Source organism: Erpetoichthys calabaricus, chromosome 6 (genome assembly GCF_900747795.2).
Source record: "Erpetoichthys calabaricus chromosome 6, fErpCal1.3, whole genome shotgun sequence".
NCBI lineage: Eukaryota > Metazoa > Chordata > Cladistia > Polypteriformes > Polypteridae > Erpetoichthys > Erpetoichthys calabaricus.
Window position 1 is genome coordinate 26,959,716 of NC_041399.2, and position 15,751 is coordinate 26,975,466.

The following is a 15,751-nucleotide window of genomic DNA, read 5'->3' on the forward strand; positions in this document are numbered from 1 at the left end:
GTGTTCAGGTGATTGCACTATTCCTTCTCCTGGCTGAAATAATCTGTCTCAATATTTCAGAAACTGCTGAGCTGAACTTTCAGTGCTAAGCCCAGCAACACAAACTTGAGAGCAGTAGGGTAACACGTTACAAGTAATGTGCTTTACATAGTCCAATTTCTTTTCAAAGTAACCTAATTTTTGTCTTATTGAAAAATACTTGTGTTATTATTAATCCAAAGGCACTGACTATAAGGTAAGAAGCATGCTTATTTTCAAATTCACAGTGGTCGATGATGAGGTTTAACTCTCTTTTACGCAGTTTAATAAGGCTAGAGTGTTTGCCAAAAAAGAACTTCAGAAAATTACCTGCATGTAAGAAGATCATTAACAAACCAGGTTCCTTCTTTAACCAGGTTATTCGCCTTAACCCAATTATGCATGTGCATGTAAACAAACTGATTAAAGGAGTTGAATCTTTTCATCTAAAGTAAATAGAATTTAAGAAATGACCTAATAGAAGTGTTAGAAAATATGATAAACAATAGCAGATCAGATAACAACTTTAAAATTACTTTTTTAACAAGAAAATGGGGGCACAATTGGAAGTGGTTAAGAGTTACACTGTATTTTTAGTAATTTAGTGTTTCATCAGATAGACCATTGTGGATGCAAATTAACACATTACCAGTTGATGCAGTTGGGCCTTCAGATCTCATCCTTGGTAATATTCTGAGGCAATTCAGAAAAAAAAAACTTAACTGAAGGCCCTAAAGAGTGCAAACAGTTATCTTGTGGGACAAAGATGGAGAAAGTAAATTTAGAGAAACTGTAGCAAAGCCAGGCCGTCTTTGACTACGTCTCGACCTGAGCTAAACCATGCAGTTTAGAGTACAAATCATGCAACCAGTGGGCCAGTAGAGCATCAATCGATATCCATAGTATCTTATAGACATGACACACAAAATGGGGGATCAGACCTCTGATCAAAATGAAAGCGCATTTAGGAAACAGCTGCCACATTGCACAATGCAACCCCTAATGACATCCAATCCTCCACCAACATTCCTCTCCGTAATAAACAGCAATCTCTGGAACCATGTTACACATCAAGAGACCTGGTAAATCAACACAAAATGTTACTATACCATTTGGATAAAATAACATAATACAATTTTGTAAAAAAAGGGAATATATTTTTAAAAATAGAAAAAAATCACAATGATAGGAGATAAAAACACATCTCACCATTGCCTTCTGGACACTTAAACAAAGATCTTTATTTTTGGCCTTTCAGCTCTCCATGCTGTTTGCAGTGTGGTAGTGTGGTGACTAATGGAGTTCAGGTTTCTCCTAACCTGTGGATACCTCTAATGATTAGCATCATGTGATGTTTCTATGGTTTGCTGCACCACAAATCCCAAGTCAGGTTTTTATTTTTTAAATGTTAGACTCTTAGACCTACCTGTCTTTCTTCAAATCAAGCAGGCGGACGTATTCCTTTTCTGTAAACCACTGTTGCTTATCTGTGGCTGTAAAATGTTGGTAGAAAAACAAAAAACATTCTCCATGGTACAATCCAGTGGTCCTCTAACCAAAGGGGTAAACATAAGGATTGCTATGAATTATAAACTACGTTCACTTTCCACTACTGACTCTATGTACATTAGTGAGCACATCACGGACATTTTAAATTCCAAATTTTATCATTCAATATAATTTCATTCAGTTTATTTTTGTTCAACAAGTGTAGGAAGCATTCACTGTGACAAGTTCTCAGGTAAAATGCAAATATATAAAGACAAAGTAGTTTGAAGCTGATTAACACATAAGGAATCTAACAATATATTTGTATTAATTTATTGTAGAACAATGGAGTAGAGGAAAACAAAAACTCCAGTCAGCAGCATCCCTAGAGAAAATCAACCTCTGGAGTGACTACAGTCAATTATAGCAGAAAAGTCAAAGCAAAGATCAAACAGAGCTACACTCCTGGAGTCCTTGGCCAACTAACTAATCAACCCCAAAAAAGTGCAATTTGAAAGAGACAAAACAAATCATAGGACTGGTCAGATTTATCCGGGAAAAGAAGAAGAACACTTCTCCATTTGGCAGAGATAAATAAAGTTAAAATAATAGCCATGCTAAGTGCAGTTACAGGGAAGAAAGCCTAGCTGTAATGGGGAAGGCCCAATCCTTTAGCCAGAAAGAGAGAGAGATAGATTATATGGGGAACACTAGAAACGATATCACCCCCTGGCCATTAAATGCACATAAATTCAGTGGGGAATGTATAGTATTGTCCTAGCACTAAAAAGAACCATGAATTGATTTTAAAATGTGACCCTTCAAGTACCGCAGATTGAAGGAGCAGAAGTAGATTGTCTCAGAAATAGTCCCAGGCAAGTGTATAAAGCAAATTTAGCAGCACTGTATGGGAAAATGTGGTGCCAGGAGGTGGGTTAAAACAAGTGCTCTATAGGTAGTGTGCAAAAGAGATACATACACTGATTATATACTGTATATATATATATATATATATATATATATATATATATATATATATAGTATACTTATAAGATATAATGTATGTTTACTGTATAGTAAATTGCTAAGGTCTGTAAGTGTGTCTGGCTCTTCCCAGTAATCTGATTTGTCACTTTGGTTTTGGTGTGACTGGTCACTTTGACTTTGGTGACACAATTGAAAAAGGAAGTGTAGTTGGGCGGTACATTGAGAGGCTCCTTCAAAGGCATGAAGAATAAAAGTGGACAGGAAGCAAGGAAGGCACACAAAATAACTGAGTCTGAGAAGCAGGCTTTATGGGAACACGCTCAATAGAGGAAGCACTGGCCAAGAGACGTTCACACAAATGAACATACTGAGGAAAGATATGGAAGGTACATGTAGGGCAAGAGATATCGAATATTTTTGACAGACAATGTGGCTAGTATATGTATAATGTAATAGAAAGCAAATGTGGACTGGCATCTTGAATGGAATGGATGGACCCTTACCTGACCAGAAAACCCATATAATGGAAGGATAGAGGAGACCGCTTATCAGGCCTGTATACTACTCCTATGAGTTAGGTGGTAGCCTCTCTTTGTTGGATTGGACATGCATATACCCATGGGGCAACCTGAGCGTTGTAGCCCTGTAGGGTGCCATGGGTGCCAAAAGAAGGAGCTGCCGAGAGTAAGTATACAGTACACACTTTGGTGGGTTACTGTCTAACCCAGAATTGCCTTCTACATGCAATGTTGTGGCACCAGAAGTACTCCTAGGTGCAGCATAAAGGAAGCTCCCTCACTTCAAAGGGTACTTTCTCTGTGTGGCGAGTGGCTGTGTCTAGAGTTTTGGGCTGTGTGTTTTTGGGCCCTGAGTGGGCTCGTGCATACAGTATATACAGGGTGAGTCAAAATTATGTTAACACTAATGGTATTACAATGTATATACTTATATACAATTTTTGTGGACAATTTATGTGCCACATATGGTACATGTGTTGAACATGATGGCAAACAGGTTGAGTCATTCCTGTAAATCTTCTTGCACATATGTAGTATGTTTTGTGAATAAATTGTTTCCACCATTCAAATGTTAACATAATTTTGACTCTGTATACTGTATATATACAGAGAGAGAGAGAGAAAGAGGCAGAGAGACAAAAGGGAAGTGAAGTTGGTAAGTGGCGAAGTGGAAGACACATCCCACTGGACAGCTAGGATTTTAAAGCTTATTTAGAAAGGTCCCAAGGTGTGTTTTCTTATGTTTTGATATTTGTGCTAACCCTTTTCTATACCATTACTTTGTGTTTATTCTGATTATAATAAACACTCTCGTTATTTGTCTATATGGGTAATTTCAGGTTTTGGAGAGGTTGTAGAAGTGGACCTTGCTCTCACTATTTAAAAAAAAAAAGTTTAAGTTAAAGTTCAAATGCATTAAACTGGACCACACTTAAATAGTCATTGGAATTGTTGTTTTACTTGCAGTACAGTGATATCAATGTGAACACAGCTGTATCATTTTGTATCAGGGACATGTTTCAGAATATTCTTAACTCTATAAAGGTCTTACATACTATACATTTTAAATGGCTGCTACTCCACACTCTTATTTAATTTTGTGAGGCCTTTCTTTGTGTTTTTCATTGAGCGCCATGCCATTGGGCAAGCCACTTTACTGTCTCTAATATAATATACACAAGTAATGCCTACTTCAGAAGTGTGTGCTGGTATTGTACATACCTACTGTACATAAAAGCCCAAAAATACTGAAACATCAATTATATGTAACAGAAAGCCAAGCATCAGGCATCAAGAAGAAATGCGCGAACAGTTGAGATAAAACTAAAAGCAGGGAAGAATTTGCATTGTATCATGGTTACCAGGCTGAGGGGGCTGGTGATGCCTTCAGACAGCTGTCTAACTCAGTTACCAACATTCTCAACTTAAATGAAGATAGGCCTATGACAGTACATGACAGACCTCCAACAAACAGATCCCTTTTCCTTATTACTAGGGCAATCCATCAGGCAGATGCAGGCGCCAAAGGATTATTTTCAGTGTATATATACTGAAAAACAAAAGTGCATGTTGTTTTTTTCTTCTTCTTCCTTTGCGTCAGATAAACGTATCTCAGATGTCAAGAACTATTGTAATCACTGCTTCTGCCATGACTAAACCTCAGAGATAAAGAAACAAAATGAAGTACATGAGAACAGAACCAAGCATGCCACGCAATATGCAAGCAATAAATATTAATTTACAAATTACACTTTTTAAAAATCCTTTTTTTCAGAGTTTGCCATCTGCCACTGAATCAATATCTTTTCTAGAGAAAAAACTGTTGACAAGATGCTTCTCTGCTGTCTAAACTTGGCTGAGTGGATCCTGATAGGAAATGGATTCCAGCAGCTGCTTGGTGAAATATCACTGAATAATAGGCTATCACCCTAATGGATGCAAAACTGCAACACAATAATTAGATGCCATAGTTTCAAGGTTATCATTATCTCTTCATCAGGCCTAGATAGCTTTTAGGGCCTGTTGGATTGTGTTGACAGCATTAAACAGGATTACCTACACAACAGTCAGTGGCATGGAAGATACAGCAGGTACTGCAAAGGCAGTGTGGCTTCTCAGTGCTAATACTGGAAAAGAAAGAAAGAAAGAAAGAAAGAAAGAAAGAAAGAAAGAAAGAAAGAAAGAAAGAAAGAAAGAAAGAAAGAAAGAAAGAAAGAAAGAAAGAAAGAAAGAAAGAAAGAAAGAAAGAAAGAAGTGCCCACTGCACCTGTTAGCCAGGGTGGGCTGGTCTGCCTCTCTTATCATTCTGGCTGGTCAGTACATCTGTTTCTTTCCCAACACTTTCACCACATCTCCTTATGGGGTTTAAATTGATTCTTAAACCAGCTCAAAATCCAACCAACTAATATACTACATTTTGGAATTATTACAGTAGGGTTTGTAATCCATAATAAATGAAGCAAATAAATAGTGCTTATGTTGTGCTTATTTGTGCATCTTAGTATTTGTAGTTCCAGTCCATACTTCAATTCTCAGTCGATATATTTAAACATTCTGAAGGAAATTTAAAATGTTTCTCTGCAGCTAATTAAAAATCCTTAATCAATTATGCAGTAAATTACAAAATACAACTAAAATACAATTTCAAAGGAGATAATATATCACTAGAGGATCTCCTCTACTCTAGCAGGTCTTTACATGCTATGTTGAACAGGTCAAATGAGAGCCTCTCAATATAGTGATTTCCTTTGCCTCAATCTTATTTGTATTTTTGTAAAACATATAACTTTGTGCCATAAAGTAACCCTTTTTGAATTCCACTCAAGAATAATTAATTATTATTGGCAACCTAGAGTCATGTTTTCCTTTAAAAGGGAAATAACATTTTTTTACCTTTTGCTGCTCATTTAAGCAACTCAGAATACTTTCCTTTTCAAACTTATATATATATATATATCCATCCATCCATTTTCCAACCCGCTGAATCCGAACACAGGGACACAGGGGTCTGCTGGAGCCAATCCCAGCCAACACAGGGCACAAGGCAGGAAACAATCCCGGGCAGGGTGCCAACCCACCGCAGATATATATATATATTTTTTTTTTTATATATATATTTTTTTTTTTTTTTTTTTTTTTTTTTTTTTTAAGGCAAATTCATCAATAACATGCTACAATACTGAAAAGTCAAATCCAATTACAGTCTCTGGGGATGCATATAAATGAGCAGATAGTGGGGTTTATTTATTTTAAGCAAGTTATCTACAGGTGTGTTGCTTCTTTGTTAAATATATATTTTATGCAGAAGCCACCAAAACAATAGTAAATACATAACAAATTGCTGTCATAATGAATTGAACAAAGTTTACAGATAGATAGACAAATTTCAAAGCATGTATTCACTTTTGTCTGCAGATCCAAAGGTCAAACACCTAAAGATCTATGACCACGCCCAACACTTCCTGGATTTTTGCTATAAATTCAATTCAGGAATTGATTGTTCATTACAAAGAACCCACATGAGAGAGACGGACTGTTCCTTTACCAAGGAGACATTAAGCTAAAAGATGGTGATTGTAGCCTTTAATTCTGTTAAAACCTGCTTTTCTTTTCTTTTGTAATTAAAATGGGATTGTCTAGCTGACCAACCTGTTCTTTATCTATAGATAGATAGATAGATAGATAGATAGATAGATAGATAGATAGATAGATAGATAGATAGATAGATAGATAGATAGATAGATACATAGATAGATAGATAGATAGATAGATAGACTGTATATATATATCCATCCATGTTCAAACCTGCTTATGGTGAGCAGGGTTTTGGGAAAGCTGGAGCCAATTTCAGTACCCATCAGACTCAAAGTAGGAACATCACCTGGGGAGGACTCAAGTCCAATGCAGGGTGAACACACACACATGTTATATATATATATATATATATATATATATATATATATATATATATATATATATATATATATATATATATATATATATATATATATATATTTATATATGTATTTATATATACTGTATATAATATATACACACACACACACTCTGTTGGTGTTCGTACAATTTATAGACATTCATGCATTTTTCTGCATACATTTACTGTATATTAATTCATTAAACAATTTTATATTATATGCAGGTGTTTTATTATGCTAATTATTTTTGCAGAACTTTAGAAATATTTTAAAGATATGATGAGGAAAATGTTTGGATTTATTTTGTTCCATCGTTTTGTTAATGCTTTAGTATTGTCTATTTGTTAAATTCTAGAAATATTGTCTATTGCTTTGTGATATATACACTCTTTCTATTGTTTTTAAAGACTTTCACACTTATTCAGATATTTTCTTTTTTATGAATTATAGAAATTATTCAAATATTTTCTAAAATATTTTCTTGAGAATTCTAACAATGATTCAAATATTTTCTACTTTTTTGTTATAGATACATTTTTAAAAGACATTAACACTCATTTTTTTTTAAAGAATTACAGACATTTTTCAAGCATTTTCTATTAGTTTCTTAAGAATTTTAAAATTAATTTTTTTTTCATATATGTATTTTCTATGTATTTTTTTTACAGATTTCAACACTCATTTTAATTTATTTTCTAATTATCTATTTTTAATTCTACAAATAATTCAAATAATTTCTATTGGCTTCTTACGAATTCCAAGTAGTAGGGTGTTGTACCGTGTTAGCCATTACGGATGCAATGAGAAGTCAAGCAAAATGACACATTTTTATTGGCTAACTGAATAGCCAATGAAAGGTGTCATTTTGCTAGACTTCTCATTATAAATTCTAACAATTAGAAAAATATTTCTATTGGTTTGTTATATTTTTATTTTCTATTGGTGTACTTTGCCTAGCTGGAAATGCAGCTACAAAGCAAGGAGGACTTTACTGTATTGTTCAGCATTTTAATATTTATGTATTACTTTCTATAGGTTTTGCATGGTTTTACAGGTGTTTCCATTGCTTTGTTAATTTATTTAAATAATTTTACAGGTTCTGTCCATTGGCATAGTAGTGAATTAACGTCATTTTACAAACGTTGGCTACAAACGTCAGACGGATATTTCTACTGTTTATGTTATTACTGTATAAAAAATGTGTGAATAGTTTGTTAATTCATTTTAGGAGATGTACAAATAATGTGCATGAAGTCGTCAAACATACGTTTTCTAAATTTTTGATGATATATTTTAACAATGTTGCATTTCCTTCTAATTTTTCAGTTAGACGTACAGCGGTTGTTTTTAGCTTCTTTACTAAATTTTGCAGCAGTTTATTTAGCTGTGTTTTCTTCTGTAGTATTTACTTGCCAGTTCATGCTCTGCATGTTTAGGTGTTTTTTTTTCCCTCTCTATGTAATCATACTTGTCCTTCCTATTAATATCTAAGGTTCAGTAATCGCATTGAGTAAGGCAAGTTTGAAATAAACAAGAAGAGAAAAGAGCATTAGGTCTTTATTTTGTAACCAACATCAAGATGTTTTCAGGGCTGACTGTAACTCAGGAATGAAGGCTGACTTTAATTTTTCATTTTAAACCTTGAAAAAGCCTAGCCCTTAAATATCGTGGTATATTAATAAGGCCCTTGGTGGAATTGTTCGTAATGTGATGAATATTAATTGGAGATTTTGTTTTGATTGATTGAGCGAGCCGTGGAACGGGGCGCGTGATAACCTGGACCTCGATGTGTTTTGAAGTTATTTGCAGCACTGAGTGTTTCTCCGTTCCTGTGCTGTTGATATTTTTGAATAAGATCTATCTATCTATCTATCTATCTATCTATCTATCTATCTATCTATCTATCTATCTATCTATCTATCTACTGTGTTCGTCTATCTCTGTCATCTGCATCGCTCTTATCTCATCCGATCCTCACGCACACTTGAAATTCACACATGAAGATGCCGCACGTCGTAACTATAGTAATGCACATCGCCTCGACCGTTTTCCAGTTCCTTTTTATGATGCCCCGTTATAAAATAAATAAATAAATAAATAAAATACAGAACTGAAGGTGCTAGCTGCAGCGGTGGTGGCGGCGGCGGCGGCGGCGGCGTGGCGGCTCTCTAATGAACCCAGCCCGGGCTCAGTCTATGCAAAGCCGATCGATGCCAACACATTACAGACAGAATGAAGGCAAAAAGAAGACGCATCTCCCCTTTCAGTCATTAATTATATAGCAGCCCGGGTATCTAATCCCCCCTCACCTTTACACAGCATCCTTACTATTTTTAGAATCTCGTTCGCTGTCTCGGGAATTAGAATTATAATCCATATAAACCAAATCGTGGCAAAGCGAGGTTGCTAACAAAAAACACCATTAATTGGAAATTTAGGTCACTAGGCAGTAAAGTATTAAGCTCGCTGTTTCTAAGATACCCACAGAGCTCAGCTCACATCATCCATTCAATTGTATTTCAGACAACGATCAACACCGTATCTTTACTCCGCCACTGTAAGCAAAATCCGTAATCCACAAAATAATCACCATAGTAATAATGCTGTTAAAATACAAAATAAAAAAACTAAAAATCAAACGCATATGCATGCCACCCATCCACGATAAGTAAAATGCCACTTGCTTGCAAGGATGGGCGCTCAGATCTGGAGACGATGCTCTGCTTTTTTAGGAGTCGATCAGCCTGTCTTTTTTAAATCACGTTGAGGCGAAATCAAGAAGACAGAAAAAAACAATAAAAAGACAATCAGAAAGGAGACTGCACATACCAAATAACGTCCTAGGGGAAAACTCTCTCTTCTTCTCTCCCCTGCTTTTGTCCGAATTTCAATACAAAGTGAATTCAGATTTCATGCCCTGTGACGTGGTGCAGAATTAGGACCATTTGCTGGATGTTGGCCGTAAGAGAAAAAGCAGCATCCGCCGACTGATGCCGGGGAAGAGGGAGGGTAAAATCACGCACACTGGCACACACGCAGCTGTGTGAAAGCGAGACCGGATCCGCACGATGCACAGTCTCAGAGAGAAAGGCAGCGGCGCTGCTACTCCACTCCAGTCTAGAGAAGCGGCTCCATCGTCAGAGCAGCAACAGCAGCTGCAGCGGCGGTGGTGGCTGTCTTCGTGGGCGCCTCAAACGCGACACCTGCTGGTCCGACTGCGAAATGCGTGCAAGCATGAAGAGGGCCAAGTCAGCCCCCCGCGTCCTTCACCTGCTGCCGGAGCCTCCTACTGATGGAGGTTACTATGAGCACGGCCCCACCGCGGCTCTCCTGCCCTGTTTTTATTTCCCCTTTTCACATAGCGGTTATAAATAATAACAGTTCGTATAAGATCCTAAAAAAAACACAAACATGAACTCCTTTACGAGCTCTGTGTCTAGATAAAAAATGCATGCGCCTGTTTAACAATTTCACAAAATGTAATAATCATCTCACATTAGAAAAGCATTCTGTTTAAGCCCATTTGCCTTTGCACCGGACCCCGAACCTTCACCATGGAGGGGCTTAAACCTATGTTGCTTCTTTGGGCTGCATGAGGGTTCACTAATATGGGGGCACTTCAGAACAGAACTGCTCCTTCTCCATGGATTGACAGGGATTTGGTAATGCAGCGTGGATACTACTAGGTACTGCTCTTAAGAAAGAGACCGGGCACAGCCCAGTGGGTGAGTGCCAGGTAGTGATGGGTGTTTCTATTGACTTTATTGATTTGATTTTTCTGAACTATGTGACTCAATATATTTAATTCATCCATAATAATAAAAAAAAAAATCTTGGGGGGAGGGGGGTTAGGTCTGTAATTCATTATTTATTAAATTATTATGTTATTTACATTTCTTAAATTATATTTTAAACATGCTGGTATAGTTTATATCATAAAATATTAAATTATTTGAAAGCACAAGCATGACAATATAGTGAAAATATATAAACTAATTAAAATAAGATAGTAAGTTCGAGAATCATAAGTGAACAAGAATCATGTGATTCATTAACAAATCAGATGGATGAAAATAGTCTGATTTCATTCATGGGTAATGATTCAAGCCACAAACCAAATGAATGAGAATCGTGTGACTTGTTCTCGGGTAATGGTTCAGTTCACAAATCAGATGTACAAGAATCATGTGACTTGTTCCCAAATCATATGAATGAGAATCATGTGACTCATTAACAAATCAGACAGATGAAAATAGTCTGATTTCGTTCACGGGTAATGATTCAAGCCACAAACCAAATGAATGAGAATCGTGTGACTTGTTCTCGGGTAATGATCCATCCATCCATACATTATCCAACCCGTTATATCCTAACTACAGGGTCACGAGGGTCTGCTGGAGCCAATCCCAGCTAACACAGGGTGCAAGGCAGGAAACAAACCCCAGGCAGGGTGCCAGCCCACCGCAGGGCACACACACACACACACACCCACACATCAAGCACACACTACGGACAATTTAGGATCGCCAATGCACCTAACCTGCATGTCTTTAGACTGTGGAAGGAAACCGGAGCACCTGGAGGAAACCCACGCAGACACGGGGAGAACATGCAAACTCCACGCAGGGAGGACCCGGGAAGCAAACCCAGGTCTCCTGTGAGGCAGCAGTGCTACCCACTGCGCCACCGTGCCATCCTCGGGTAATGATTCAGTTCACAAATTAGATGGACAAGAATCATGTGACTTGTTCATGAATCAATTGAATGAGAATTGCTTGACTCGCCCTCAGGTAATGATTCAGTTCATGAATCAAATGAACAAGAATTGTGTGACTCGTTGGTCAATCAAATGAATAAGAAATGTATGACTCAGCCTCTGGTAATGATTCAGTACATGAATCAAATGAACAAGAATCATGTGACACATTAACAAATAAGATGTATGAAAATAGTCTGATTTCGTTCACGGGTAATGATTCAAGTCACAAACCAAATAAATGAGAATCGTGTGACTTGTTATCGGGTAATGATTCAGTTCACAAATCAGATGTACAAGAATCATGTGTCTTGTTCCCAAATCAAATGAATGAGAATCATTTGTCTTGTCCTCAGGTAATGATTCACTTCCTAAATCCAATGTTTGACAATTGTGTGATTCGTTTGTGAATCAAATAAACAAGAATTGTGTGACTCATTGGACAATCAAATGAAAAAGAATTGTATGACTCAGCCTCAGGTAATGATTCAGTACATGAATCAAATGAACAAGAATCATGTGACTCATTAACAAATCAGACGGATGGTAATAGTCTGATTTTGTTCACGGGTAATGATTCAAGTCTCAAACCAAATCAATGAGAATCGTGTGACTTGTTCTCGGGTAATGATTCAGTTCACAAATCAGATGTACAAGAATCATATGACTTGTTCACGAATCAAATGAATGAGAATTGCTTGACTCACCCTCAGGCAATGATTCAGTTCAAGAATCAAATGAACAGGAATCGTGTGACGCATCCACAAGTAAAATGAGAGAGAATTGTCTGACTTGTTCACGAGTAATGGTTTGCATCACAAACCAAATGAATGAGAAGCATGTGCCTCATTCTGGGGTGATGATTCATTTTAAATTTGTAAGAATTAGTGATTAATGTTCGGTGCATTCAATGAGTTGTAAAAAGTCTGCACTAAAGTAAAGTTTGAAAACAAATATTTGTTAGAAATTAGAATAATATTTTTATAAGGTTCAGTTTTGTGTGACTAATTTGTTAACATTGTGATACGTTGAATCATGGGGATCATTGTGAGAAGCAGTGGCGTAGGAAGGCGAGTGCGGCCTGCACCGGGTACCAGCTCTGTGGGGGTGACAAAAAATTGCTGGTTTTGTATTAATGCGCCTTTTTGTTACATAAAATAACATGTCAAATAATTTACATGGGCTTTAACAATCCCTAATTGCAGCAAATTGTGGGTGCACGATGTGATGCTGTAATGATTTAGTATTATTGTGTGGTGCATGGGGAAAGGGGGTGTTCTGTCTCGTTTCTTTTGAACTGTGCTGGTGCTCAAGTAAACAACAACCGGTCCTATGACTCATTGTCTCATCCCTGCCACAAATATATCATTGCCCCAAGTCGTTCTGTGCAACAAGATAATATTTGTAACCCGAATGTCATAATAATATAGTCGGCGCAAAACGTTTTAGACAGTGGGGTGGGTAGGTATTGTCCACTCTAGAACCGACCATAAAGTATCGTTCTACAAGCGAACGGACAATATCTCCCTCCCCATCCCACTATCTTAAGGCCCCTATACTGTATATACGAGCCGGGACATACGACAAAATCATGTGTCACAATTCTGGTTATTTGGCGTAATCTTGCTGGCGTGCTTTCTACAGATGGTATCCTTACAGAAATTCCACACCTAAGAAGATTTCTAAAAGCCGCCAAAGTTCCAAAAGAAGAGTCTCTTGGTTGGACTTCCTTAAGATTCTTAGAGTTTGTGGTTGAATATGAACTTTTAGACTCTGTTCCCAATCTCAATTTAGCATTAAGATTTTTCTTAACTTTATGTGTTTCTGTTGCATCATGTGAGAGGAGTTTTTCGAAACTCAAACTAATTAAGAATTATCTCAGATCCACTATGAACCAAGCACGACTCTCTTTTGTCAATTGAAAATAGTGTAGCTGAAGGTGTCGATTTTGATGACGCAATTTCAAAATTTGCAGAACAAAAAGTTAGAAAGAAGAGATTCTAAGTATCATGTTAAAGTACAGTTTGTTAGATTAGAGCCTAGAGAACGAAACTTGTAAACAATTGAGTTTTCATTAAATTGTATTATAATAATAATAAAGTTATGCACTAGGTACTATCCATCCATCCATTTTCCAACCCGCTGAATCCGAACACAGGGTCACGGGGGTCTGCTGGAGCCAATCCCAGCCAACACAGGGCACAAGGCAGGAACCAATCCTGGGCAGGGTGCCAACCCACCGCAGGCACTAGGTACTAACACTATGAAAAAAAATTTCTTACATTGTACATTAAACTGGCTTATTAATAAAAAGGGATTTTTTTTTTTTTTTTTAATTCATAAAAAATTGTTTACAAAATAATTAACATTATGCCCTCTTTACTTAACCAATTGAATAAAAAAATTGCTTTCTCAATAAATTTCATTTTATATTTTGGTGGACATGGGGGTGACAAGTTTAAACTCCGCACCGGGTGCCATCAGACCTTGCTACGCCACTGGTGAGAAGTACAGTAACTAATTATAACTTTTCTTTCACAATTAGTTATTAAAAGGTGCACTTCTACCAACAGGTTAGGTGTAAGGAGACTCTGGGAAAAAAATGCCTGGGGTAGCAGCATGGAAGTATGCTGTGGGAGGAAGCATTGCTGGGCATTCAAGTCAGGTGTGAGAAGGCCTGTCATGCCTATTTGAACCCTTGACTGCTGGCATACTAACAACCCAGTGTTACTTTGTGTCTGCCACAGAAGAGAATCCAATTAGATCTGCATGTATCATGGCAGGGATTACCCGCAGAAACAGCACAAGTAGTCGGTTGTGCCAAAATAAGAAGCTGCAAGAGTCAAAAGTCCCAGACAGAAAGAGAAAGTAAGTTTAGCTAGTTACCTGAAATTTAGAGGCCATGTGGATATTTGTGTGCCAGTGGCTTAGCACACATGTTGGATGGACACTGAAATATACAGGACTTTCACCTTGAAGAAAGGCTACACATGTCTGAACATTATGTCAGCATCACTGATTGGGTTACGTCAGGCCATTGTTAGCAATTGGTCAGGTGAACGGGGCCAGCATATAAAAATGACAGACACCCAAGCAGGGGTCATCTTCTGGTGCTGGAGAGGGAAAGTGATTGTGGTACAGTCTGTCTGAACAGCATTCTCGTACATCTCTGTATATATAAAATCCAACAACTGTCTGTCTGTCTGTCCACTTTTCATTCGAGAACTACTTAACGGATATAGATGTTTTTTTTTTCTATAATTTGCTTGAATATTCCGGTTGATTTTGTGACTTCTGTGATCGCGCTTAGTATCACTGTTCGCTTACAGGAGCGATTTATTTGCGCTAATCCGAGACAGAGTCTGCAGGCCGAGGGGATGGGGAAGCATGACGTCAGGAGTGGAGAGCCGGGCAGGGCCCTCCTTACTCACGCGCCAGGCTGTGTTGGAATCGGTCTAATTCTGGCCACATTTCGGAGCATACCTTGCATCCGCTTAGCTAGCGATACCTGTTGGTATATTGATTTTTAAACTTTGTCTTGTTTCACCACTATGCGGGCGAAGCCGCGGGGGACAGCTAGTACTGAAAATATTTGAAGGTCCACTGATATTTTATTTTACTGTCAATTGTGTCTGTGCTATTTTTTCAGCTTTGATTTTTGATAACTGTTCTTTTTTCATCCTGTTTGATTTTATTCTTGCCTTTAAAGGAGAATGAACAATAATTGTTTTTATTTTTTTATTACCTTTAATTTTAGGCATTATGTCAGCTGTACAGTAATCCCTCGCTACTTCGCGGTTCACTTTTCGCGGATTCACGACTTCGCGGGTTTTTAAATACAAGTGATTGCCTGCCTATCGCGGAAATTATGTTCCAGACCCATCAGCAACAGGAGAAAATCCGCGATATAGAAAGACCATATAAATAAACATTGTTATAGTTTAAGCCTTAAAATACCCATCCCACATGCTTTAAACACATGTAAACTTATAAAACACACTTTGTTAACACATATGATATGTGGATGTCGGGCTAAAGATATGAGTAAC

General features: G+C 37.3%; 1 protein-coding gene across 1 annotated transcript in view; it reads right to left on the bottom strand.

Moving 5' to 3' along the window:
* ctnnd2a (catenin (cadherin-associated protein), delta 2a) overlaps positions 1-9,273 on the bottom strand; it is a 1,670,075-nt gene extending 1,660,802 nt beyond the window's left edge. The window contains exon 1 of the mRNA XM_051929317.1: positions 9,256-9,273. Coding sequence (XP_051785277.1) covers positions 9,256-9,268 — 13 coding nt within the window. The 5' untranslated portion in view covers positions 9,269-9,273. The remainder of the gene's footprint in view (positions 1-9,255) is intronic.
* Between the last annotated feature and the right edge of the window lie 6,478 nt (positions 9,274-15,751).